Source organism: Scyliorhinus torazame, chromosome 31, assembly GCF_047496885.1.
Source record: "Scyliorhinus torazame isolate Kashiwa2021f chromosome 31, sScyTor2.1, whole genome shotgun sequence".
Lineage (NCBI taxonomy): Eukaryota > Metazoa > Chordata > Chondrichthyes > Carcharhiniformes > Scyliorhinidae > Scyliorhinus > Scyliorhinus torazame.
The window spans coordinates 10,439,255-10,467,192 of record NC_092737.1 but is presented as its reverse complement, the minus strand read 5'-3'; the positions used below and the strand labels follow the sequence as shown (position 1 = coordinate 10,467,192).

At 52.1% G+C, this 27,938-nt stretch overlaps 1 protein-coding gene across 3 annotated transcripts; it reads right to left on the bottom strand.

The window, feature by feature from the left end:
* Positions 1-1,282: 1,282 nt before the first annotated feature.
* Positions 1,283-27,820, bottom strand: cntrob (centrobin, centrosomal BRCA2 interacting protein). 3 transcript variants are annotated; one of them, XM_072493324.1, is made up of 12 exons: positions 27,721-27,820; positions 26,636-27,317; positions 26,019-26,103; positions 25,515-25,659; positions 23,562-23,748; positions 14,699-14,815; positions 12,520-12,636; positions 11,349-11,447; positions 9,873-10,109; positions 9,555-9,701; positions 5,106-5,239; positions 1,283-1,429 (listed from the first exon to the last, which is right to left on the bottom strand). In XM_072493324.1, exons 2-12 carry the CDS (start codon positions 27,245-27,247, stop codon positions 1,300-1,302), a joined length of 2,010 nt encoding a protein of 669 aa, XP_072349425.1. In that variant the 5' UTR covers positions 27,248-27,317; positions 27,721-27,820; the 3' UTR covers positions 1,283-1,299. The 3 variants fall into 3 exon arrangements, with proteins under 3 accessions (XP_072349425.1, XP_072349426.1, XP_072349427.1); XM_072493325.1 differs by having other exon boundaries at positions 25,554-25,659; XM_072493326.1 differs by lacking the exon at positions 5,106-5,239 and having other exon boundaries at positions 1,284-1,429.
* Between the last annotated feature and the right edge of the window lie 118 nt (positions 27,821-27,938).

The following is a 27,938-nucleotide window of genomic DNA, read 5'->3' as shown; positions in this document are numbered from 1 at the left end:
AGTGTGGATCTGGATTATGTACATCTCTCTCAGTACTACCCTGGGAGCGTGGATCTGGACTATGTACATCTCTCTCAGTACTACCCTGGGAGTGTCAGCCTGGATTATGTACAGCTCTCTGTGCTACCCTGGGAGTGTGGATCTGGATTATGTCCATCACTCTCAGTACTACCCTGGGAGTGTGGATCTGGATTATGTCCATCCCTCTCAGTGCTACCCTGGGAGTGTGGATCTGGATTATGTACATCCCTCTCAGTGCTACCCTGGGAGCGTGGATCTGGATTATGTACATCTCTCTCAGTACTACCCTGGGAGTGTCAGCCTGGATTATGTACATCTCTCTGTGCTACCCTGGGAGTGTGGATCTGGATTATGTACATCCCTCTCAGTGCTACCCTGGGAGTGTGGATCTGGATTATGTACATCTCTCTCAGTACTACCCTGGGAACGTGGATCTGGACTATGTACATCTCTCTCAGTACTACCCTGGGAGTGTCAGCCTGGATTATGTACAGCTCTCTGTGCTACCCTGGGAGTGTGGATCTGGATTATGTCCATCACTCTCAGTACTACCCTGGGAGTGTGGATCTGGATTATGTCCATCCCTCTCAGTGCTACCCTGGGAGTGTGGATCTGGATTATGTACATCCCTCTCAGTGCTACCCTGGGAGCGTGGATCTGGATTATGTACATCTCTCTCAGTACTACCCTGGGAGTGTCAGCCTGGATTATGTACATCGCTCTGTGCTACCCTGGGAGTGTGGATCTGGATTATGTCCATCACTCTCAGTACTACCCTGTGAGTGTGGATCTGGATTATGTCCATCCCTCTCAGTGCTACCCTGGGAGCGTGGATCTGGATTATGTACATCCCTCTCAGTGCTACCTTGGGAGCGTGGTTCTGGATTATGTACATCTCTCTCAGTGCTACCCTGGGCGTGTGGATCTGGATTATGTACATCCCTCTCAGTGCTACCTTGGGAGCGTGGTTCTGGATTATGTACATCACTCTCAGTACTACCCTGGGAGTGTCAGTCCCCCTTCGAACACTCGCCCTTCAATGCGACGCTCCAGAATGTTTCCTCGAAGCTGGGACACAAACAGAACAGCCCCGACCTTATCAAATGGTGCAGCAGGCCTAAGGGGCCGAATGGCCTACTTATGCTCTTATTTCGGATGTTTGAAGTTATGTGGCAATTAGGAACTACTGCATGGTGCGAGGAGGCCCAGAAACGCAAAGATAAATTAGAGAGAGCGTCAGTGGCAACCAAGTGGATACCAGAGTCGAGGCTTTTCCTCCTACCTCATCTCGTAGCCTTCAATTAGGCGACGGTACTTCTCGTCCCGTTCCTGCAGTTCCAATCTGAACTCGGCTAACTGCTTACCCATCTCATGCTCATGTTGGGCAGTCAGCTCCATGGTCTGTTTCCTAAACAGCAACACAGAGAACAAAAAGAGGAATCAAAGCACGGGTTCAACTTCAGACGCTGCCTGCCGAGGGTGAAAGGCTTCGACCACAAGGTTTACGTTAGCATTCTCTGGCAAAGTTCTTTGGCGGCTCCAGTGAGCAAGGAAGGTGAAGGTTCACTTCAGCCGTCAAGAGCGAAAATCAGAGGATCCGAGCGCTGTCTGGGTCAGGACGAATGCGGATTTAAATTGCATCATTCACAACATCAGGGTGTCTCATCATGAACACCGGAGAACTTCCTTTGACGTTCAGTCGCTGAGGTGGTGTCTGCGAGGCAGCAGTCAATTTACGCACAAACTCCCACACACGATAATGGCCTGCTTGTCCATTTGTTCGGCATAGAATTTACAGTGCAGAAGGAGGCCATTCGGCCCATCGAGACTGCACCGGCTCTTTGAAATAACACCCTACCCAATCCCACACCTCCACCCTATCCCCATAACCCAGTAACCCCACCCAACACCAAGGGCAATTTTGGACACTATGGGCAATTTATCACGGCCAATCCACCTAACCTGCGCGTCTTTGGGCTGTGGGAGGAAACCGGAGCACCCGGAGGAAACCCACGCACACACGGGGAGAACGTGCAGACTCCGCACAGACAATGACCCAGCGGGGAATCGAACCTGGGACTCTGGCGCTGCGAAGCAACAGTGCTGGCCACTTGTGCTACCCGTGTACTCAAATCCCACACCCTACTTGCTAGTTGATATTTTTTCAATTGAGGCAGAGAAATAAAGCATAAAGGCAGTGTCCAGTCTGCATGCTAGATGTACCCTTGTCATACAGAAGGACCCGAGGTTAAAGATTGATACAGATGAGGAAAGCCATTTGGCCCATACTATCTCATCCAGAATCTACAATTCCACATCATAGTAATAATAATCACTTATTGTCACAAGTAGGCTTTAATGAAGTTACTGTGAAAAGCCCTATTCGCCATATTCCGCCGCCTGTTCGGGGAGGCCGGTACGGGAATTCAACCCACCCTGGTGCCTTGTTCTGCATTACAAGCCAGCTGTCCATAGAATTTACAGTGCAGAAGGAGGCCATTCGGCCCATCGAGTCTGCACCGGCTCTTGGAAAGAGCACCTTATCCAAGGTCAACACCTCCACCCTATCCCCATAACCCAGTAACCCCACTCAACACCAAGGGCAATTTTGGAAACGAAGGACAATTTATCATGGCCAATCCACCGAACCTGCGCATCTTTGGACTGTGGGAGGAAACCGGAGCACCCGGAGGAAACCCACGCAGACACGGGGAGGATGTGCAGACTCCGCACAGACAGTGACCCAAGCCGGAATCGAACCTGGGACCCTGGAGCTGTGAAGCAATTGTGCTATCCACAATGCTACCGTGCTGCCCCCACAATGCTACCATGCTGCCCACTGTGCTAAACCATCCAACTGTCTCTTTGAAATATCCCTGAATGTTTCTCTCCGTCACCCTATTCCTCATGTGCGAATCGTTTGGTTATTAATCCAGAGCTGGACCAGGTATCACGGGGAAGCAGGGTGGATAGGGGTGGATAGAGGAGAACCAGTAGATGTAATGTATTTAGATTTCCAAAAGGCATTCAGTGAGAGCAGAGCTTGCAGTAGTGAGGGTAAAAGATAGGTGGAGGGGCAGGTAGTATGGAGGAGGTGGGGAGGCTGCAGAAAGATTTAGACAGTTTAAGAGAGTGGTCCAAGAAATGGCTGGTGAAATTCAACGTGGGCAAGTGCGAGGTCTTGCACTTTGGAAAAAAGAATAGAGGCATGGACTATTTTCTAAACGGTGACAAAATTCATAATGCTGAAGTGCAAAGGGACTTGGGAGTCCTAGTCCAGGATTCTCTGAAGGTAAACTTGCAGGTTGAGTCCGTAATTAAGAAAGCAAATGCAATGTTGTCATTTATCTCAAGAGGCTTGGAATATAAAAGCAGGGATGTACTTCTGAAGCTTTATAAAGCATTAGTTAGGCCCCATTTAGAATACTGTGAGCAATTTTGGGCCCCACACCTCAGGAAGGACATACTGGCACTGGAGCGGGACCAGCGGAGATTCACACGGATGATCCCAGGAATGGTAGGCCTAACATACGATGAACGTCTGAGGATCCTGGGATTATATTCATTGGAGTTTAGGAGGTTGAGGGGAGATCTAATAGAAACTTACAAGATAATGAATGGCTTAGATAGGGTGGACGTAGGGAAGTTGTTTCCATTAGCAGGGGAGACTAGGACCCGGGGGGACAGCCTTAGAATAAAAGGGAGTCACTTTAGAACAGAGATGAGGAGAAATTTCTTCAGCCAGAGTGGTGGGTCTGTGGAATTCGTTGCCACAGAGGGCGGTGGAGGCCGGGACGTTGAGTGTCTTTAAGACAGAAGTTGATAAATTCTTGATTTCTCGAGGAGTTAAGGGCTATGGAGAGAGAGCGGGTAAATGGAGTTGAAATCAGCCATGATTGAATGGTGGAGTGGACACGATGGGCCGAATGGCCTTACTTCCGCTCCTATGTCTTATGGTCTTAATAGGTGTCCGCATGGATAGAGGTGGTTAGCTAACCTAACAGGGAACGGAGTCAGGATAGATGGGTCGTTTTCAGATTAGCGAATTAACTGGCGAGTGCCACAGCGTTCGCTGCTGGAGCCTTCAAATACTTTGAATATGTATTAATGACCTGGATGAAGGGGCGGGGTATCCTGCGGTCAAACTGGCTCAGTACTACCCTGGGAGTGTCAGCCTGGATTCTGTACATGATTGAATATATTCAAGATTGAGTCAGAGAGATTGTTCACCGACAAGGGAGCTGAGGGTTACAAAGGGAGGAAAGTGTTCAAGGCGACAATCAGATGAGCCATCATTTTACCGAATGGCGTACCAGGCTCGAGGTCTGGTCGCGTTTAGGGTCGTCTTTCCCGTGCCGATTTCCGAACTTTCTGGGAGGAGATTTGACCGTGGCGATGACAGGTCTGGACAGAGTAGACGGGGAGGAACTGTCCCCGCTTGCGAAAGGATCGATAGGGCACAGATTTTAAAGTAATTGGCAAAAGCGACACGAGGAGAAACGGGTTTTCGCGCGGCGAGTGGTTAAGGTCGGAAATGTGTTGCCCGAGAGGGTGCAGGAGGCAAGAGTCAATCGAGGCCTTCGAAAGGGGATTAAAGGAGGATGAATCTGCAGGGCCACATGGAGGGGCCGGGGGGGGCGGGGGGGGCAGATATGACGGGCCGAATGGCCTTCTCTGGCTCTAACCATTCTGTGATACTGTCAGATATCAATGGGTACACCTGCTTCTCACTGCAGAGTCTGTCTATCCTTGGCAGGAGAGTGGAAAGAAGACGAGGGAAGAAAGGGGAGAGCAGGACTATGGGAGATGGATGTGAGCAGAGAAACTCCTCTCAGCCATCGCTTACTCACGCACCCTGGCTTTCCAACCCTGCCAAAGGTCTCTTCCGGTCCCCTGCCCGAGGCTCCAGGGATCCAGAACCGCAGCCCTCAGCTTTCCGGAGCTGGGAGCTTTTCATCATTGGGAAAATGAATACTGCGGATCGCACATGGAGCGCAGGCCGTGTGGGGGCGGGCGAAACAGCGGAGCTCCACGAGGCAACAGCACGAATGCAGCTGGCACTAGCGAGACGGGGCGGGGTTTACCTGTGCTGCTCGCGGACTGCGGACGCCTGCCGGGTGCTTTCTTCGTGGACGGTGGTTAGTCGCTCAGTCACCTGCTGCTCCAGGGTCATCTTGAACTCTGTCTCACTCTTGACTCGCTGCGATTCAAAGCGGGCCTGGAGCAGAGACAGATTGTTTCAATAGTCAACGCCGAAGAAGCAGTTTTTACAGCAAGTCTTCTCTCCCCCTCTTTTCCCGAAGGTAGCCATGATGTGGAGATGCTGACGTTGGACTGGGGTGAGCGCAGTAAGAAGTCTTACAACACCAGGTTAAAGTCCAACAGGTTTGTTTCGATGTCACTAGCTTTCGGAGCACTGCTCCTTCCTCAGGTGAATGAAGAGGAATGTTCCAGAAACACATACATAGACAAATTCAAAGATGCCAGACAATGCTTGGAATGCGAGCATTAGCAGGTGATTAAATCTTTACAGATCCAGAGATGGGGTAACCCCAGGTTAAAGAGGTGTGAATTGTACCAAGCCAGGACAGTTGGTAGCATTTCGCAGGCCAGATGGTGGGGATGAATGTAATGCGACATGAATCCCAGGTCCCGGTTGAGGCCGCACTCATGTGTGCGGAACTTGGCTATAAGTTTCTGCTCGGCGATTCTGCGTTGTCGCGCGTCCTGAAGGCCGCCTTGGAGAACACTTACCTGGAGATCAGAGGTTGAATGCCCTTGACTGCTGAAGTGTTCCCCGACTGGAAGGGAAAATTCCTGCCTGGTGATTGTCGCGCGATGTCCATTCATTCATTGTCGCAGCGTATGCATGGTCTCGCCAATGTACCACGCTTCGGGACATCCTTTCCTGCAGCGTATGAGGTAGACAACGTTGGCCGAGTCGCACGAGTATGTGCTGCGTACCTGGCTGTTGCAGTACTCAACACCGACAACTGTCAATCTCCAGACGCAATTCTGCAACTCATCCGCTTCATTCTGGATTACAACGTCTTCACCTTCGACAACAAGTTCTTCATCCAGATGCACGGAACAGCCATGGGGACCAAGTTCGCACCCCAATACACCAACATCGTCATGCACAAGTTTGAACAGGACCTACTCACCGCACAGGACCTTCAACCGATGTTATACACCAGATACATCGATGACATTTTTTTCCTTTGGACCCACGGCGAAGAATCACTGAAACGACTACACGATGACATCAATAAGTTCCATCCAACCATCAGACTCACCATGGACTACTCTCCAAAATCAGTTGCATTCTTGGACACACTCGTCTCCATCAAGGGTGGTCACCTGAGCACTTCGCTTTACCGCAAACCCACGGATAACCTCACGATGCTCCACTTCTCCAGCTTCCACCCTAAACACATTAAAGAAGCCATCCCCTATGGACAAGCTCTCCGTATACACAGGATCTGCTCATATGAGGAGGAGCGTAACAGACATCTACAGACGTTGAAAGATGCCCTCGTATGAACGGGATATGGCACTCGACTCATTGATCGACAGTTCCAACGCGCCACAGCAAAAAACCGCACCGACCTCCTCAGAAGACAAACATGGGACACAACCGACAGAATTCCCTTTGTCGTCCAGTACTTCCCCGGAGCGGGGAAACTACGCCATCTTCTTCGCAGCCTTCAACACGTCATCGATGAAGACGAATATCTTGCCAAGGCCATCCCCACACCCCCACTACTTGCCTTCAAACAACCATGCAACCTCAAACAGACCATTGTTTGCAGCATACTCCAAAGCCTTCAGGAGAACAGCGACCACGACACCACACAACCCTGCCATGGCAATCTCTGCAAGATGTGCCAGATCATCAACATGGGTACCACCATGACACATAAGAACACCACCCACCAGGGACGCAGTACATACTTGTGCAACTTGGCCAAAGTTGTCTACCTCATACGCTGCAGGAAAGGATGTCCCGAAGCGTAGTACATTGGCGAGACCATGCAGACGCTGCGACAACGAATGAATGGACATCGCGCGACAATCACCAGGCAGGAATGTTCCCTTCCAGTCTGGGAAAACTTCAGCAGTCAAGGGCATTCAGCCTCTGATCTCCGGGTAAGCGTTCTCCAAGGCGGCCTTCAGGCCGCGCGGTAGCGCAGAATCGCCGAGCAGAAACTTATAGCCAAGTTCCGCACACATGAGTGCGGCCTCAACCGGGACCTGGGATTCATGTCGCATTACATTCATCCCCCACCATCTGGCCTGCGAAATCCTACCAACTGTCCTGGCTTGACACAATTCACACCTCTTTAACCTGGTGTTGTAAGACTTCTTACTGAGCTTTTCCCGAAGGTACAGATTCGACTGGGGTACCAATCAGCAAGTGCTAGGCGCCCTCCCTCTAACGTCAGGCTGAGGCCTCGAGTGTTGACCGGCTGTTTGACCATGGGGTGCTTATTATTTTACTTCATCCATAGGGTGTGGGCATCGCTGGCTAAGCCAACATTCATTGTCCATCCCTAATTGCCCCTTGAGAAGATGGTGGTGAGCTGCCTTCTTGAACCGCTCCAGCCCTGTTAGGGAGGGTGTTCCAGGATTTTGACCCAGTGACAGTGAAGGAACGGCCGATATATTTCCCAGGCGGGGCGGTGAGTGACTCGGAGGGGAACCTCCGGGTGGTGGGGTTCCCAGGTATCTGCTGCTCTTGTCCTTCTAGATGGTAGCGGTCGTGGGTTTGGAAGGTGCTGCCTAAGGAGCCTCGGTGAGTTGCTGCAGTGCATCTTGTAGACGGTACGCACGGCTGCCACTGTGCGTTGGTGGTGGAGGGAGTGAATGTTTAAGGTGTTGGATGAGGGTTGCAATCAAGCGGGGCTACTTTATCCTGGATGGTGTCGAGCTTCTAGAGTGTTGTTGGGGCTGCGCTCATCCAGGCAAGTGGAGAGTATCCCATCATACTCCTAACTTGTAGATGGTGGACTGGCTTTGGGGGGGTCAGGAGGCGAGTTACTCGCCGTGGAATTCCGTGGCTCGGACCTGCTCTGGTCGCAACACTAACAATATGACTGGTTCAGTTCAGTTTCTGGTCAGTGGTAACCCCCCCAGGATGTTGATAGTGGGAGATTCAGCGATGTTAATGCCATTGAACATCATGGGGAGATGACACACACACACACACACGATACAAAATTTTTTTTATTTTTTTTTAAATCCCTGAACCCAATCGGCGGTACTCCAAATACTCTCAGCATCAGCTAACTCAGTCCAGTCGCCTGGGAGATGGAAAAAGTCTCTCTTGCGCGACCTCCCCTTGCAGCATGGGAACTGGACCGACTGGATTGCTCTACAGAGGGCCAGCATGAACGCAAATGGGCCGAAAGGCCTGCGTCTGTGCTGCAATACTTTATCCCACCCAGCAGTTTTCTCCCTCCTGCTCACAGTCATCAGCCTGGCTGGCTTTTCTCCCCTCACTGCTTCAGGGGAGCTGCGTCCCGTTGGGCAGCGGCTATAGCTTCAGCCCAGATAGAGCAGCTCGACACAGCCAAGGCTTACCTGGAGTGAGAGGCTGAGTGAATCGGGGCCTATACTCTCTGGAGTTTAGGACAAGGAGCCAATCATTCAGGACTGAGCTGAGGAGAAACGCCTTCATTCAAAGGGTTGCGAATCATTGGAATTCTCTCGCTCGGGGGGTGTGGGAGCTCCAACCTTGCGTATATTTGAGGCTGAGACAGAGTCTCTCAGGGGAATCGAGGGCCACAGGGAGCAGGCAGGAAAGAGAAGGCGCAGCCAATGATCAGGCAGGGTCGGCGGGGCAGGCTCGAGGCGCTGATGTCATGAGAATGTCGCTTTAAGAAATGTTTGGCTGCTCATATTACTGCAGTGATGTCAGAGAGTGGGTGGAGCTGGGCTGTCCGTCAGCATTTTACTTTCGTTTTAGGCTTTTTGCTGCAGGGTGTGTTTTAGTTTCATTTTCAGTGTTGGAGCTGAAGCCAGACAGAGCAGGTGTACTGCTGTTCTCTCTGCCATCAAAAGACTATCTCGATCATTTGGTGAATTCAGAACTATAAATATTCTCAGCAGTGAATGTAAACCTGATGTGCTTCTGGTAAAAGGTGTTTCTTGTGTCTTCTGGATGAAGTTATTAAGGATTATTCAGCGTTGTATTCTTTGGGGGTTGTATTTGAATTAATGTTGCTAAGATGTTCACTGTATGTTTTAAAAAGGTGAACTTGAGTTCATAGAATAAACATTGTTTTGCTTTAAAAAAATACTTTTCCAGTTCTGCTGTACCTGTAGAGTGGGCCGTGTGCGCCCCATTCCACAATCTATTAAAAGATGTGGGTCAGGGGAACTCCATGATACACTTTGGGGTTCTCTAAACACTGGCCCATTACACTGAACGGGATAATCCCGCGCCTATTTCTTACGCTCCGGGCTCCTTTCCTGCACAGGATGGTCGCCCTGACCAACAGAGATATCAGAAAATGATGCGCGTGCTTCACCTTGACCAGGCTGAGATCCATCTGCAGATTTTCCTTGTCGCGTTTGGCCGCGTCCAGCTCGATTTCCAGCCGCTGGAGCTCTGTCTGGACGGAGGCGAGGACCTGCTGTGCGTCCTGGGCCCTTTGCGTTTCGCGCTGAGCGCACACCTGTGCAACAGACACAAACAAAATTCAAACCCAAACAGGAATCCGAAATGCAGTCAGGACGGCGGGGAAGGGAGTCAGAAATTTCAGGGAAATGAGACCGGGAAACCCCCCCCCCCCTCCACCCCCACAGCTGGCCAGATGGTCACCCCGTCTACCACCCCCCCCCCCCACCTTCTCTCTTTCCAGCTGCTTCTGAAGTTCTTCCTCCCGCTCGGCGTTCCTCTGCTCCAGCTGCTTCTCCCGTTGGCTGCCCACTTCGCGCTCCTCCCCCAGCTTGGCGAGCAGGCCCTCGGCCTGCTTCCGCTCATGCTGCCTGCCGCTCTCCGCCCCGTCCCGCTCGCTCTGCAGCCTCTGGCAGCGCTGCTGCTCCGTTTCCAGAACCTTCTGCAGCTTCCGGTTCTTCTCCTCCTGCAGGATGGGGGGGGGGGGGGGGGTAGTGACAAAAGCCAGAAACGTCAAGTAATTGCTTCATTTCTGATAATATTTTACCATAAATGAGTCATTGCAACAACCCCGACTCGGTAAAAGACACTTCGGAACATCAAACACATGCAACGGGTTAAAAGGTGTTTCTTTTGTCTTCTGGATGTTGTTTGGGAAGTTATTAAGGATTACTTAGTGTTGTATTCTTTGGGGGGTTGCATTTGTATTAATGGTTGCTAAGATGTTCACTGTATGTTTTAAAAAGGTTAACTTGAGTTCATAGAATAAACATTGTTTTGCCTTAAAAAACACTTTTCCATTTCTGCTGTCCCACGCCTGTAGAGTGGGCCGTGTGCTCCCCATACCACAATCTAGTAAACGTTGTGGGTCAGGTGAACTGCATGATACACTTTGGGGTTCTCTAAACCCTGGCCCATAACAAGACACGTGCAAACGTACAGGATTTGTTAAAGGATTGGACAGGGTTGATGCCGAGAGGCTGTCTGGCCGGAGAGTTTGGACGATGGTGTAACGGCCTCAGGATGGGGGCCGGCTCTACCCCAGTGAGCTGCGCTTGCTCCGCCATTGCGTTTAATCGACACAGAGACGGACAGATTTGGGGACACCAAAGGGATATGGGGATTGGATAAGAAGGTGGAATTGAGGTAGAAAATCAGCCATGATCATATTGAATGGTGGAACAGGATGGAGGGGCCGAATGGCCGACTCATTTATCCTGCCCTCTTACACCACCGTTCAAACCAGATAGGACTCGGGTCAGTTCCAATCCCTGGGCCGCGACCCGTTAACTATTCGCAGTGACGGGGCACTATATTTGACCCGTGTGATAGGGGAAGGGGGTCTGGACAGGGCTCCTGATACAATACCTCCTGGCCCTGGCTCAGTGGGTAACTTTCCCGCTTAGGAGTCAGAAGGTCGTGAGTTCACGTCGCACTCAGGAAACATGTACATATCCCAGGCCGACATTCTTCGAGCAGGCAAGGCCTCGGTTTGACATCCCGCCCGAAAGACAGCGCCTCCGACACTGCAGCACTCCCCCAGCAGCCGTGTCAGCCCACTGAGTGCTCACGTCTCTGGAGCGAGGCTCGAGCCCTTAGGCTTGTGGCTCAGAAGCAAGAGAGAGTTGGCCACTGCGCCACAACACAGATCCAAATTGTAATTTAGTTTATCTGATGTCAGTCAGGGGACAGCACTTTCCCTTACCAACACGCTCCTCTCCTCCTCCAGCAGACCCTTCTCTTGCTGCTCTTTGGCCAGTGTTTGATTTGCTTGCGTTAAATGGTGCTCCAAACTGAACAGCGCCTGGGAAGAAAGTGGAAATACTGCATCACTTTTATTGTCAGCTTCTGATGGGGAGGCCCCTTTCCCTTCTTGCCAAAGACAGCGATCCCTCCCGAGCAAATGGCTCAAAGAATTTCCTCACAGATTATGGAACGAGCAAACTGAGGAATTCTGATCAATAGCGGTGCCGTGAGGCACCACTGTCGCTGGGGCAACATCCTGGAATTCCCTCCCAAACAGCACCTACACCACACGGACTGCAGCGTCTCAAGAAGGCGGCTCACCCACCACCTTCTCAAGGGGCAATTTGAGGTGGGCAAAACATGCTGACCACACGCACATGCGTACACACACGTGCGCGCACGCACACACACACACAAACATGCACATACACACACGAGGGCGCACACGCACACAAACACACACACACACACACACACACACACACACACACACACACACACACACACACACACACACACGGGCAGGGCAGCACACATAAATGAGGACGCAGGACGCACACTAAACTGTAGCCCTGGGGCAGAGGGGCATTACAGCATCACTGGGACATCCCTGCTTCCAAATTCGTCGTGGAGTCCAGGATAGAGTTTCCTCCACAACTCAACAGCGATTGTCACGAGGGGAGGTTTCCTGTGGAAATCGGCCCGTCGCGGATGAGAGAGGGGAAAATAAAGCCAGGTAGAAGTGGGAGAATTAAATTCCGGACTTCCCTCCCGAAACCTCCCTCTACTCCTTTAACAAGCTCGTTAACACCTACCTCTGCAACTGAGCTTGGTGTCAGGCTTGGCGTCAGATATTGCTCGATAACATTCCCGTGGAGCACCTCGGGAGGTTTTACTAAGTTCAAGGCGCTGTGCAAATGCAAAGTGTTGTTGAGAATTAGAAGAATGAAAACAGGGCAGGAGGAGGTGATGGTGGGAGGGCGACAGTTTTAAAGCTAGCAGAAATAAGCGCGCACACACACTCAAGCTACCCCAAGCAAGTTAGAGGAGGCAGAGGCCTCGGAAAAGCCACGGGGTCAGCCAAGGGTTGTAGTCCCTCAGCAAAGGACCCCCCCATTCAGAGGCCCTACCTGTTGCTGCTTGCCTCGCCTCCTCTCGGAGGCCTCACGTTCCTCCTGCAGTTGCCTCAAGGCCTCCGATTTCTCGGTGTCATGTTTCTTCCAGCCGTCCACGACCTTCACCAGAGTCTGTCCACAGTTTCAACAAGGGGCAAATATTTGAACATGGTCAACAAAGCGATAATGATTTGGGGCTCAAAAGCGGTGAATCCCTCCTCGCCCAGCCATGGGGTCAGTGGGGAGTGAACCGGTGTCTCGAGATTCAGAAGGTTGTGGGTTCAAGCCCTTCCCCCGGCCTTGTCAAACTTGCTGGAGACAGATTAATTGATCCTTGCTGTGTGTGTGGGAGCTTAGAGTGAGCTACTTTATCCTGCAAAAGTGACGCTTCCAAAGAATTTTATTGACTGGAAAGAATTTTGAGATCCCAAGATTTTGATGGGTGCTATAGAAATGCAGTGACCAATAGGTGTCTTTTATAGTAAAACAAATTTTAATTTAAAGACAGGATTAACCATATTGACAGCAAAGAAATAGCTTTACAATTAACAGTTAAAACAGTTCTAAAATAAAAGAGAGGGGGGGGGAACTATTTTCCAACAAAGCAACTCAACACAGTTCAAATGCCACTTATAAATAAATTTAACAATCAGGGTTACTCATTTCTCTCTGCAGACCTTTGGGGAGACACCCTTCCAGGAACAACTCCCGTTCAACTTAAATTCTTATAACAGACTGCAAAACTACAGACAGCCTCCTCTCATTAATTACATCATCTGTATCCCAAGCATAAGACATTCTCCAGTCTCCTCACACTAAGATACCCCATGATCTCAAAAAATTATCTACGCCCAGGGATCCTCCAAAAGATAAAAAATATTCCATTAGCCATCTATATGTAAACAAGCAAATGGTTAAAAATCAATGATTACTTTTGTGAGGGCCACGAAGAATCCAGCACAAGTTTTAAGGATACAAAGTAATAACATTTATTTACAATAACATATATATATATATATATATATAATATATATATAAAACAGCAGCAGCTTCCCTTGCTGCACACTCCTTCCTGCTGGTTCCTGAACTGGCCAGCTTTATTTATACTAGGAGTTTACTAATGGTTTCTCCGCCCCCCTCATTGGGGAAGCTCATACTCCCACAGGATTGTGGGATTGTCATTAGTCCCCAGCCAATGGTAAGTAGGCAGGTTATAACAATTACCTCACTTTTATGACTCCTTAATCACAGATTTAGCAGACATATTGCCTGTCAGCATTTTAACCCAGGGTTTTTTAATTACATTCATCACAGTCCTGATAGGGGAAGAGATCGAGCAGAGTGGGCTCATAGTCTCTGGAGTTTAGAAGAGCGAGAGGCTCTCGCTCGTTGAAACGCATGAACTTCGCCCAGGGTTTGCAGAGTGGATGTGGGGAGACCGTTTCCCCCTGGCTGGAGAGTCCAAGTCTCGGGGGGGGGGGGGGGGGGGGGGGGGGGGGGGAAGGAGAGCAGGGCAGGAAAGTGGATACCAAATAGAAGGTTGACCACAATCTTATGGGATGGCGCAACAGGCTTAAGGGCCGAGATGGGCTAATCCTGCTCCGGATGGTGGAAGCGAGGTGAGAGGCGAGTGGTTTACTCCGCTCCCATCACAAGAATCCTCACAGCCAGAAGTAGGCCATTCGGCCCATCGCGTCTGCGTCAGCTCTCCAAAGGAGCAACGCACTTTTGTGCCACTCCCCCGCCTTCTCGCCGTTACCCTGCACATTCTTCTTTTTCAGATAATGATCCAATTCCTTTATGAAAGCATCGATTGAACCTGCCTCCACCACACTCTCAGGCAGAGCATTCCAGATCCTCACCCCTCGCTGGGTCTCTATCACTTCTTTAGCCAAACCCTTAAACCTGTGCCCCTCTCGTTCTCGATCCTTCCATCAGTGGGATCTCCCCCTCTACTGTCCGTACCTCTCAACCTCGATCAACTCTCCTCTCAACCTTCCCTTCTCAATGGGAGGCCATCCCCACATCTTCAGTCTAAATAGCTGAGGTCCCTCATCCGTGGAACCATTCTCATGAATCTTTTCTGCGCCCCCGCCTTCACACCTAGTCCTTCATCAGAAAGATGGTCTCGCGAGTCCGCCAGGATGCCACAGCGGAGTGGGGAGGGAGCACGGCTGAATTTTGAACCCCGTACCTTATCCAGCTGTTCGATCATGATGTCCTTCTTCCGGTCAGCTGACACTGCCACAGCCAGTTGCTGCTGGAGTTCCAAGATCTTGTTCTGCAGGCTCTGGATCTGCCTCTCACAGTGCTGCGACGGGATTGGTCAAGAGGAGAAAGAGAACACCAATCAGAGTTTAGCAATACCTGGTAAGCGCGGGGGGGGGGGGGGGGTCGCGCGCGAGGCTATCAGCGGGTAGGCAGGATGCAGTTACTTTCAGATAACCATGATCTTAATAAACCGCGGAACACGCTGAAGGGGCCGAGTGGCCTATTACTGCTCCTTGTTCGTGAGAGCGGTGTGTCTAACCATTTAACCTCCGCCACCAATTCAGAGAGGGCCCACAAGATTTCATTCTGAGCATGTGGCAGGGTCAAGTGGGCAGGCTGGACCAACCAGGGCTCAACAGCGACTAAAGTGAGGGTTTGGGTGCATGCGACAGAAATGCAAAAAGAAATCTGCACTCATAATGGTGCCTCTCACATAATTATCAGATAGACGAACGTCATAATGTCACAAGCTTGTCAAATCTAGCAGGCGAAGACGGTTCTGCGGCCTGGTGGAAAAGTGTGTAGCATCCCTGCCTCAGATGCTCCAGGTTCGAATCTCACCCAGGATTTGATGGTCAAAATAGGCGCGTTCACTACGCGGTCAGACAGGCTGATCATCAATCTGTAAATCTTTCCAACACACCTCTGGCAGGGGACAAGATGGCAGAGACTCCCCGTCAGCCCTGCTCGGTGCAGTCAGGTTATAGTCGCTGGCTTCAGCCAAACGGCCCTCAGCTCCCGGAAAAGCGAGGTATTGGGTGACCAAAGGTTTGGTCAGTTTAAAGAAGTGCCTTGGAAGGAGGAGGGAGAGACCGAGGGGTTGGGAGAGAGGGGATTCCAGAACCGAGGGTCCAAAGAGCTGAAGGCACGACTACCAATGGTGAAGTGATGAAAGTCAGGGGAGCGCACAAGGAGCCGGAAATGGAGGGACACAGAAATCTGGGTCTCTGAATCGAGGAACATTTGATAAACAATATTCTCTGTCAACAGATGAAGCGTTTCCAAGGAATTAATGGATTGCTTCTCATTAAAGCTGCAGAAATTAAAGCATAAATCCTCTTTAAATATTGCGATACAGCTAGGACAGAGAGGGCAAGTCGCTCGTTATTTTACACATAAACCACCCTGAATCCCTCGATTAGATTCCAGTCTGTACCTCACTCCCTGGTCTCTGTTATTCTATATATAAACCACCCCGAACCCCTCGATTAGATTCCAGTCTGTAACTCACTCCCGGGTATCTGTTATTCTATATATAAACCACCCTGAACCCCTCGATTAGATTCCAGTCTGTAACTCACTCCCGGGTATCTGTTATTCTATATATAAACCACCCCGAACCCCTCGATTAGATTCCAGTCTGTAACTCACTCCCGGGTATCTGTTATTCTATATATAAACCACCCCGAACCCCTCGATTAGATTCCAGTCTGTAATTCACTCCCGGGTATCTGTTATTCTATATATAAACCACTCTGAACCCCTCGATTAGATTCCAGTCTGTAACTCACTCTCGGGTATCTGTTATTCTATATATAAACCACCCTGAACCCCTCGATTAGATTCCAGTCTGTAACTCACTCCCGGGTATCTGTTATTCTATATATAAACCACCCTGAACCCCTCGATTAGATTCCAATCTATAACTCACTCCTGGGTATCTGTTATTCTATATCTAAACCACCCCGAACCCTTCCATTAGATTCCAGTCTGTAACTCACTCCCGGGTATCTGTTATTCTATATATAAACCACCCCGAACCCCTCGATTAGATTCCAGTCTGTAACTCACTCCCGGGTATCTGTTATTCTATATATAAACCACCCCGAACCCCTCGATTAGATTACAGTCTGTAACTCACTCCCGGGTATCTGTTATTCTATATATAAACCACCCCGAACCCCTCGATTAGATTCCAGTCTGTAACTCACTCCCGGGTATCTGTTATTCTATATATAAACCATTCCGAACCCCTCGATTAGATTCCAGCCTGCAATTCGCTCCCGGAGAATCTGTTAATTTGACGAAGCATCCAGAATCAAACACAGCTGATTTAATATTGGTGATAACACAGTTTGGTGCATTCATAGGATTCCCACACACGCAGCTCTACAAATGGGGGGGATATTTGCAGTTGAGGGGGAGCAGTGATAAAGCTGATTCAGTTAGTCAAAGATGGAACTCAGGGACTTCCTGTTGTGGCGATGCACTGCTAAGCCGCACGTTTCGGCACCTCCCGTTCCAACGGACGTTTGGGCTCTTATCGGGAGCCCCAACTGAATTTTTTTTCGACCCAACCCAGTGTGAGGTGACGAAGGAAGGAGTCCCCCCGGGTGTGGATAGAAAGGAGCGACAGTAGTGGCCAGATTGCAGAGGATCCTTTGGAGCAGCGGCAGAGAAGAGAAGGGAGAAGCAAGATGGCGGTCGAGGGAGCCCAGATGGTATGGGGCCCGGAGCAGCAGGAGTTTCTCCGACGATGTGTGGAGGAGCTCAAGAAAGAGGTGCTGGCGCCGATGTTACTGGCAATCGAGGGATTGAAGGAAACACAAAAGGTCCAGGCGATGGAGCTCCGTGGAGTGAAGGCAAAGGCAGCCGAGAATGAAGATGAGATACAGGGCCTGGTGGTAAAAACGGAGACACACGAGGCACTACATAAGAGGTGCATAGAAAGGCTGGAAGCCCTGGAGAACAGCTCGAACAGCCTACGGATTTTAGGTCTCCCCGAAGGAACGGAGGGAGCTGATGCTGGGGCGTATGTGAGCACGATGCTCCATACACTAATGGGAGCTGAGGCCCCAACGGGCCCCCTGGAAGTGGAGGGAGCGTACCGGGTCCTCGTGAGAAGACCAAAGGCAGGTGAAACACCAAGAGCAATAGTGGTGAAGTTCCATCGCTACAGGGACAGAGAGATGGTCCTGAGCTGGACCAAGAAGGCACGGAGTAGCAAATGGGAGAATGCGGTGATACGTGTGTATCAAGACTGGAATGCGGAGGTGGCGAGAAGGAGGGCGAGCTTTAACCGGGCCAAGGCGGTGCTCCATAGGAAGAAAGTTAATTTTGGGATGCTGAAGCCGGCGCGACTGTGGGTCACGCATCAGGGCAAACACCACTACTTCGAGACGGCGGAGGAGGCATGGGCATTCATCCAAGAAGAGAAACTGGACTAGATTTGAGAGTTTGATGTTTGGAGAGAAGCAGCGAGGTGGTGGTACAGAAATGTAAAGTGGGGAAAGGGGAGGGCTACTGTATAACAATGTTGGACGGGGAATTTTTCTCCCCCTGATGGGGGGGGACACGAAGAAATGTGGGCGCCAGTGGGGAAAAAGGGACAGGGAAGGGGAATGAGGGAACTGCGCCATAGGGGGCGGGGCCGAGAGGAAAGCGCGGGCATTTTCCCGCGCTATGGAAATTATAGCGGGAAAAGAGGCGCAGGAAGGAAGGGAGCCTCACACGCAGGGAGGTCAAAGAGTGAACGGGGGAAGCCGAGGTCAGCCAGAGTTAGCTGACTTCCGGAAGCAATATGGGGGGAGTAATCAAGCTAGAGGGGGATCTAGCGGGGGGGAGGGGGGGGGATTAACTGGGTTGCTGCTGCTGAGTGCAAGGGGGAGCTGGTACGAGACGAGGTGGTCGGGGCGGGAGGGCGCTGCCTGGGGGACAGGCGGGTGCGCGGGACCTGGATGAGGAGATGGCCTAAAAAAGGGGATGGCTAGTCGACGAGGGGGGTGGGTGTGAATGGCCCCCCCAATCCGGCTGATCACGTGGAATGTGAGAGGTTTAAATGGGCCGATTAAGAGGGTACGGGTGTTTGCGCACTTAAAGAGACTGAAGGCGGACGTAGTCATGCTCCAGGAGATGCACCTGAAGTTGGCGGATCAGGTTAGACTAAGGAAAGGATGGGTGGGACAGGTATTCCACTCAGGGTTGGACGCGAAAAACAGAGGGGTGGCAATATTGGTGGGGAAACGTGTATCATTCGAGGCTAAGAATATAGTGGTGGATAGTGGGGGCAGATATGCGATGGTGAGTGGCAGACTGCAGGGCGAGGCGGTTGTGCTGGTGAATGTATATGCCCCGAATTGGGATGACGCGGGATTCATGAAGCGAATGCTGGGACGTATCCCGGACCTGGAGGTGGGGAACTTGATAATGGGGGAGGACTTTAACACAGTGCTGGGTCCAGGGCTAGACCGGTCCAGATCCAGGACCGGGTGAAGGCCGGCAGCGGCCAAGGTGCTTAAGGGATTTATGGAACAAATGGGGGGAGTGGATCCGTGGAGATTCGCCAGACCGATGGGTAAAGAGTTCTCCTTTTTCTCCCATGTCCACAAGGTATACTCCCGGATAGACTTTTTCGTTTTGGGAAGGGCGCTGATCCCGAAGGTGGCAGGAACGGAGTACTCGGCCATAGCCGTTTCAGATCACGCCCCGCATTGGGTGGATCTGGAACTAGGAGAGGAAAGGGAGCATGCCCACTCTGGCGACTAGATATGGGACTACTGGCGGACGAGGGGGTATGCGGAAGGGTGAGGGGATGTATTGAGCGATACCTGGAGGTCAATGACGATGGGGAGGTTCAGGTGGGGGTAGTATGGGAAGCGCTGAAGGCAGTGGTTAGAGGAGAGCTGATCTCCATCAGAGCCCACAAGGGGGAACAAGAGGGCAAAGAAAGAGAGAGATTAGTGGGGGAAATTTTGAGGGTGGATACAAAATATGCGGAGGCCCCAGACGAAGGGCTATACAGGGAAAGACGAAGACTACAGACGGAGTTTGACCTGCTGACTACAGGAAAGGCAGAGGCACAGTGGAGGAAGGCACAGGGGATACAATATGAGTATGGGGAAAAGGCGAGCCGGCTGCTGGCCCAACAACTTCGGAAGAGGGGGGCGGCGAGAGAGATCGGAGGAGTTAGGGACGAAACGGGAAATATGGAGCAGAGAGCAGGGAAAGTGAACGAGGTGTTCAAGACCTTCTATGAGAGGCTGTACAAGTCCCAACCCCCGGGGGGAAAAGAAGGAATGCTACACTTTCTGGACCAGCTAAGGTTCCCGAGGGTGGAGGGGCAGGAGGTGGCAGGTCTGGGGGCGCTAATCGAGGTGGATGAGGTGATTAAAGGACTAGGGAACATGCAGACAGGGAAGGCCCCGGGACCAGATGGGTTTCCGGTGGAATTTTACAGGAATTATATGGACCTGTTGGCCCCGCTTTTGGCAAGAACCTTTAATGAGGCTAAGGAAAGGGGGATGCTACCCCCGACAATGTCGGAGGCGACGATATCGCTAATCCTGAAACGAGATAAAGACCCGCTGCAGTGCGGGTCATACAGGCCCATCTCACTCCTAAATGTAGACGCCAAACTGCTGGCCAAAGTAATGGCGACAAGGATAGAGGATTGTGTCCCAGGGGTGGTGCATGACGATCAGACAGGGTTTGTAAAGGGGAGACAAATGAATGCTAATGTACAAAGGTTGCTGGGGGTGATGATGATGCCCCCACCGGAAGGGGAGGCAGAGATAGTGGTGGCGATGGATGCAGAGAAGGCATTCGATAGGGTGGAGTGGGACTATCTGTGGGAGGTGCTGAAGAGGTTTGGGTTCGGTGAGGGGTTTATTAGATGGGTCAGACTCTTATATGGGGCCCCGATGGCAAGCGTCGTTACAAACAGGCAAAGAACGGGATACTTTCGACTACATAGGGGTACAAGACAAGGGTGCCCCCTGTACCCGTTACTGTTCGCGTTGGCAATTGAACCATTGGCCATAGCGCTGAGGGATTCTAAGAAGTGGAGGGGGTGCTTAGAGGGGGAGAGGAACACCGAGTGTCGCTATACGCAGATGATCTACTGCTATATGTAGCGGACCCGGTAGAGGGGATGCCAGAGGTAATGTAGATACTTAGGGAGTTTGGAGAGTTCTCAGGATACAAACTAAATATGGGGAAGAGTGAGCTTTTTGTGATGCACCCCGGGAAACAGGGCAGGGGGATAGATGCTCTGCCGCTGAGGAGAGTGGTAAGGAACTTCCGATACCTGGGGATTCAGGTGGCCAGGAACTGGGGAACCCTGCATAGACTTAACCTGACGCGACTGGTGGAGCAGATGGAGGAGGACTTTAAGAGGTGGCATATGGTGCCCCTGTCATTGGCGGGCAGAGTGCAGGCGGTTAAAATTGTGGTCCTCACGAGGTTTCTTTTCATGTTTCAGTGCCTCCCCATCCTGATCACAAAGGCCTTTTTCAAAAAAATAGACAGGAGTATTATGAGCTTTGTGTGGGCGGGAAAGACCCCGAGGGTAAAGAGGGGGTTCCTGCAGCGCAGTAGGGACAGAGGGGGACTGGCACTGCCGAGTCTGAGCGACTACTACTGGGCCGCCAATGTCTCGATGGTCTGTCAGTGGATGAGGGAGGAAGAGGGTGCGGCGTGGAAAAAGCTAGAGATGGCGTCCTGTAAGGGAACGAGCCTAAAAGCGCTGGTGACGGCGCCGCTGCTGTTCTCTCCGAAAAGGTACACCACAAACCCAGTGGTGGTGGCGACCTTGAAGATCTGGGGGCAGTGGAGGCGACACAGGGGAGTGACGGGTGCCTCGGTGTGGTCCCCGATAAGGAATAACCACAGGTTCGTCCCGGGGAGGATAGATGGGGGATTCCAGGGTTGGCAGCGAGCAGGAATTAGGAAGCTGAGGGACCTGTTTATAGACGGGACGTTTGCAAGTCTGGGAGCACTAGAAGAAAAATATAAGTTGCCACCAGGGAATGCCTTCCGATACATGCAAGTGAGGGCATTTATGAGGCAACAGGTGAGGGAATTTCCGCAGCTCCCGACGCAAGGGATCCAAGATAGAGTGATTTCGGAGGCATGGGTTGGAGAAGGCAAAGTGTCCGAAATATACCGGGACGGGGAGGCGATGATAGAGGAGCTAAAGGGAAAATGGGAAGAAGAGCTGGGGGAAGAGATCGAGGAGGGGCTATGGGCAGATGCCCTACATAGGGTAAACTCGTCCTCATGTGCCAGGCTTAGCCTGATTCAATGTAAGGTTCTACATAGAGCACATATGACGGGAGCAAGACTGAACAGATTTTTCGGGGTGGGGGACAGGTGTGGGAGGTGCTCGGGAAGCTCGGCGAACCACACACACATGATCTGGTCGTGTCCGGCACTGCACGAGTTCTGGGAGGGTGTGGCAAGAGTGATTTCAAAGGTGGTGGGGGTCCGGGTCAAACCAGGCTGGGGGTTAGCTATATTCGGGGTTGCAGAAGAACCGGGAGTGCAGGAGGCGAAAGAGGCCGACATTCTTGCCTTTGCGTCCCTAGTAGCCCGGCGAAGGATTCTACTTATGTGGAAGGAAGCAAAGCCCCCGGGCGTGGAGGCCTGGATAAACAACATGGCAGGGTTCATAAGATTGGAACTAATAAAATTTGCGTTGAGAGGATCGGCTCAGGGGTTCACCAGGCGGTGGCAACCATTCCTTGACTATCTCGCGGAACGCTAATGAAAAGACAGAAGGGACAGCAGCAGCAACCCAGGGTGGAGGGGGGGGGAGCACTATTTCGTGTTTTTGTTTTTGCTATTAGTTGCTATTTGTTTTTTCTTTTCTAGTTTGCTGTTAGCTCACTATATTATTTAAATAATGTTTAATGTATATTCCTTTGTTGAGTTGTAAAAACGGAAACATTTTTGTTTGAAAAATTTCAATAAAATATATATTTTTTTAAAAGATGGAACTCAGAAGGGAGTTTAAAACCAGGGCTTGCATGCAGTGATGAAGCAGTAAACTAGCTGTGTCTCGAAATAAGCCCACTCTAAAGCTCCAGAGTCACTGGACGGGAGGTGACTGAAGTTGAGCCCACGAGGCACTTTCAAACATACAGCAAATATCAAGGAGAAAGGATTGGGTGTGCCTGCAAAGAGGATTAGAGATGGATTGACTTTCTAAGTCCAACCAGCTGGCAAGCAAGGGAGTCAGGGCCCCCAATCCGCTTATCGCCACGTGAGCGTTTTTCAGGCAGTTTGTGATTATCCAGCAAGGTGATAGAACACAGAACAGTACAGCACAGAACAGGAGCAGGGAAAGAGCGGCAAGCGGCATCAACCCCGATCATACACCAACTAGCAATCAGTCAGCGGCTGAGCACAGTACTTGCTGCAGCTTTAACATGTGACCAGGAGAAAAACAAAAGGGCAAACGTCTTCACAATTTACTTAAAAAAAGAAATGCACCATTTGAACAGAACACTCTCCAGTTCTGAATGCTCCTGTCGGTGACTCATGTACAGGCTGGTTTCGTGCAAACGTTCAGCTTTCTCAGAGGATCGCTGATTAAGGGTGTCATCTCGTGCAGAACTGAGCCAGAGGGCAGGATCGCTCTCCGTTTGATCGAAGCAATTGCTGACTTTTTTCCGGAAATGACCGCAGAACCCGAACTGTCGCCAAACGCACAGAGGCCCTCGAAGCACGGCGGATATTTTATTGGCACATCCCAGATTTTAAAATCGCTCCACCGCTGGCGGCCGTGCCGTCAGCTGCCCGGCCCAAAGCCTTGGCGCCTCCCCACCTTAAACCTCTCCTCATTGAAGAGGCTCCTTCAGAATCGGCCTTGTCGATCAGGCTTTTGGTCACATGTCCCATTGCAGTTCAGTCTCAGGTTGTTGCTCCAGTGAACATTTCACTCCCAGAAGGTGCTATAGAAAGGCACGTGGTTGTTGGGAATCAGGAGAAGTCCCAGTGGGAAGGGGGGATTTGAAAAGGCTGAAGACAGGTGGAGGGGTCGCTGATGGGAGGGCGCCGTTATTTACCTTCCTCCTCGTGCGCTCTTTGTCGAGAGTGTCCTTCAGGATCTGACACTCGAAGAGGGAGGATTCGGCCGCCATCCCCTCGCCTGTCCCCATCCGCATCCGGGAATACCGAGGGAAGAGAGCAGCTTCATCCAATCCCAGGATGGACATCGGCGGGGACACCGATATCTCCTGCAACGGTTTGGCACTGAAATAATTAACAACAGGTCAGAGAGAGGCTGCACCACAGAAATGAGGCCATTCAGCCCGTCACCTCCCTGTCAGCTCTCTGCAAAAGCAACTCTCTCTTCAGATAATTATCCAACTCCCTTTTGAAAGCCCCGATTGAACCGGTCTCCACCGCACTCTCAGGCAGCACATTCCCCATCCTGACCATCCACTGGTAGAAGTTCTACATGTCACTGTCGTTCAGTTTACGAATCACATTAAATCAGTGTCCTCTGCTTCTCCTTTCCACCAATGGGAACTGTTTTACGCTATTCTCCCGGCGGACAGCCCCCCTAACTCTGAATACCGCTTACAAATTTGGACTGTGGAAGGAAACCGGAGCATCGGAGGAAACCCATGGAGACACGGGGAGAATGCGCAAAATCTCCACAGTCACCCAAGGTTGGAATCGAACCGGGGTCCCTGCTGTTGCGAGGCAGCAGTGCTAACCACTGGGCCACCTTACCAGCATCCCCCCCCCCCCCCCCCCCCCCCACAATGTATCTTTTCTTTTTTGCATCCACTCTCATTGCCTTCACATCCTGTCCAACGCATCGATTTAAACGCCGTCAAGCTGGGCAGGTTTGGGGTCAAAACAAAAACTTCAAAAGATGTCCCTGGTTTCCCGTGGCCCTTTTTTTTGGTTTTGGTTTATTTATTGAGGGCGCTGCCCTCGTGAAGATACCGGGGATCCGCCATATTCAACAGCTGCCAGCCCCACCCGGCAGCGCGGTGCTCCCATTTTTAAAACAGTTTCCATCACAGTTTGCTACGACCCAGCGGCTCGCTCTGCCATTCCAGAGGTGCCGTTAATAATCAACTGCGTTGCCGCGGGACTGGAGTCACGCGTCCACCGCACCAGGCAAGGATGATTCTGGGTGGAAGTTGTGGGGAATCCAAAATTGGCGCCGATAATTTCAAACCCAGGTTCGCGGAGAGCGAGTCCCTGGCAGAGCCCAGAGCGAGGGGGTCCTGGGCGAGAGGGAGAGGATCCCTGGCAAAGCCCAGAGCGAGGGGGTCCAGGGCGTGGCCCAGAGCGAGGGGAAGTCCCAGGCGAGAGCGAGTGGCGCCCTAGGCACGGCCCAGAGCGGGTTTGTGTTTGGATGTCGAGAGAGCTGGAGGTGAAATGACAGGCATTGCACCTCTTGTGATTGTCACGATAAAAGTGGCAAAGGGACAGGAGGGGATGTTTGAGGGTGACTGAGGAATGGACCAGGGCGTCGCAGAGGGAACGAGCCCTTCGGAAGACCTATTCCTTTTGTTATTAGACCAAGTCTTCCAGAGGCTGACAGCTCGTCTCACTCACACCATCCACCACCCCCCCCGCCAGCCCCCAGGCAATGCGACTAATTCTCTAATTGGCCTTGGTGATAACGCGCTGACTCCACCCAATGGATTGTGGTTCCCAGTCCCCACTCCAGACTTGGGCCCCTCACTCAGGCAGTGCCAGCGCTGAAGATGTGCTGCATTGTCTGGCGGTTGAATGTCAAACTGAAGCCCCCACTGCACTGATTTCCCCCCCCCCCCCCCCCCCCTCCCAAGTCTGCTCAGCGTTGCTCAGTAGGGGAGTGGGAGGGTTCTCCCTGACGTCCTGGTCAATATTTATCCCTCATCCTCGGGAATTACGAAGAAATCAGATTATCCTGCCTTTGGAGCCACTCGGGTAACGCTGCACGCGACTGTCCGAGTAGCAGTTCTCCCCACCCTCCCAAAAATAAAAGGCATTGATTCGCAAAGGCCGCCTACCCGACCACGGCAGGTGCTGCCGCGACTCCGACAGCCCACCTGAGTAAGGTGCTGGTGCAGTCGCTCTCGAACGAATCGTCATCCCGCTGATCCTCTGCTGCCTTCTGCGCCGGCGTTGGAGAGGTCGGACTGACAGCGGCGTCCCCTGCAAGGAGGGAATGGGACGAGGCCCGGGTTAATTCACGGAGGAACACAATTCACACTGCTTTGCCTGAATCGGAGTTCTCATCGCCAGACTCCTAATACCCGATGCTTGTTCTTGAGGCAGGGCTGTGTCTGGCCCCCCCGCTGAACAGCTCTCTGAGGAACACACTCCACCCCATGCCCCCACTGAACCGCTCTCTGAGGAGCGCACTCAGCCCATGCCTGAAGATATTGCGGCTTTCTGTAACCTCATGGAGGACACAAAGGCGGTGGAGGGGGGGGCAGGAAAACACCATGGCATTCACCCTGCGCCCACCCTCCCATTAAGCATCAGCTTGCGATGCAGGATTAGATACTCACTGTAGGTGAGCTCCTGAGAAAGCTTCAACATGTTCTGTAGATGGGAACGCACCGACTCCATCTCCGAGACGTGCCTGGATCCAGTCTGAGGAGGAAGAATGGACAAGGTGAGCAAAGTGGGGTGAAACCTCACCAAGGCGATTTCGGGGGTGATTAAGCTACTGGTTCTACTAATCCCGAGGGCTTGGTCTGTCAACTCAGGTACAAGCCCTGGTGTCACAGGTTCAGAACCGGAATTAAATTTCGTCCAATCCGCAAATAAACGACACGGAAAATCATTTTTTTAAAAAAAAAGAGCATGAGGGTGGCGAATCCAACAGGCTCACTGATTCCTTCAGCCCGGGAAACATGAAAGCTGCCATGGGCCCATCCCACACCAACACCAGAAGTAGCCTGGCAGAGGCCCTTAGTGGAACAGAACTAGGGGTGGGCGGTAGATGCCAGCCTTGCCAGCAATGTCCGCAGCCCTATCTACGATTGAAGAGCACAGAAACAGGACATTCGGCCCAACTGGTCCACACTAGTTTATGCCACCTCCCAACCCTACTTCTCCATTCCCTTCGCCCACGAATGGTTCCCACGCAGGACAGGCTGACGATGAACTGCCAGAGAATTACCTTTGCCCCGTTGCTGCCTTCCACCTTCTTGAACAGTCGCTGGGTCATCTGCACAACAGGTTCTTCCAGCTCAGAGGATGCCAACTGTGCGGGCCCCTCCTCGGCGAACTGGACGGACCTTGAGTGGCGGGAGGTGGCTGTTTCGGAGTGGCTGGCAGAAACCATGTCACGCACGAGGCCAGGCCTGGCGTGGCTCCTGCTGATGGTGGCCAGCTTGGCCGTGGGGTCTGGGGGCTGCGTGCGGGAGTGAGGCCCAATGAGTGCAGGATTGGGCCTGTCGCTGTGGACCGACGCCTCTTTGTGCTGGGAGGTGTCGACCTGTTTGGGGGAGGTGCACTGGGGAGGTGGCAAGCAGCGGGCAGCCCCCAACTCACAGCCCATCTGCAGCGACGCGTACAGCCTGGTGGTGAGCTCGGACGAGGAGGCGAGGCTGGCACATGGGCTGCTGGGCAGAGAGCGGGAGACAGCGGTCGAGGCAGGGCGATCAAAGCAGGGCATGCTGGCGGCGGCAGCCCAGGCAGCGTGCGGGCTGGCTGATGCAGAGCTGGGTGCGGAGGCCGGTAGGGGCTCGACATCGCTCATCAAGTCCTCAGGTCGAATTGGGGAATCCATCGTCTGGTGTCGGACAGTCGAAACCCAGCGGGAATCTCTCCACCTCACACAGCAGTCTCACGGCCACAACCTGTTGGCGAGAAACAGTATTTGAAGGCATCGCTAAAAGTGGATTATTACCGAGTTTTGCACCGACTTTAAAAATGCCGTGTGGCAAACACACTACATACTCAAAGTGGCCCAATGTCTTGATCCACTCTTCCCCAGCCCTCCCTCCCTCCCCACCCATTACACCCCCCCTACCACCCATTCCCAAATCCCCCACCCATCCTCGCCTCCTTCACCAGGCCTACTCCCCTCTGCCAACCTCTCTTCCCACCTCATTTATCCCTCCCCTCCATTTACCTCACCTTTCCACATTTACCCCCCTCCTCAATTTACCCCTCCTCTCCTCATTTACCTCCCCTCATTTACCTCCCCTCCCCTCATTTACCTCCCCTCCCCTCATTTACCCCTCTCCTCCCCTCATTTACCTGTCCCCCTCTCTCTCCGCTCCGGGGACACTCTGTCTCTCCCTGTCCCCCCTTCCCGCGTTCGCAGCCGCCATAGCAACCGCGCTCCATCAGCGTCATCAGCGCCGCGCCGGCACGGCGGGAAAGGACCCCAACGGTCGACATGGGGCTGCCCGGAACTCCGCCTGAGCCAAACCACACGCCCCGGTCCCAGCGAGAGGTGGGGGATTATCATGAGG

What these genes read in the sequence shown, in the direction of transcription:
- cntrob (XM_072493324.1), bottom strand. Translation starts at nt 27,247, where the DNA reads ATGGATTCCCCAATTCGACCTGAGGACTTGATGAGCGATGTCGAGCCC. An exon ending in AGCAGCTGGAAAGAGAGAAG is followed by an intron (nt 9,702 to 9,872) that starts GTGGGGGGGGGG and finishes TCTGTTGCACAG; the next exon opens with GTGTGCGCTCAGCGCGAAAC. An exon ending in TGGATCTCAGCCTGGTCAAG is followed by an intron (nt 5,240 to 9,554) that starts GTGAAGCACGCG and finishes TCTCTGCTCCAG; the next exon opens with GCCCGCTTTGAATCGCAGCG.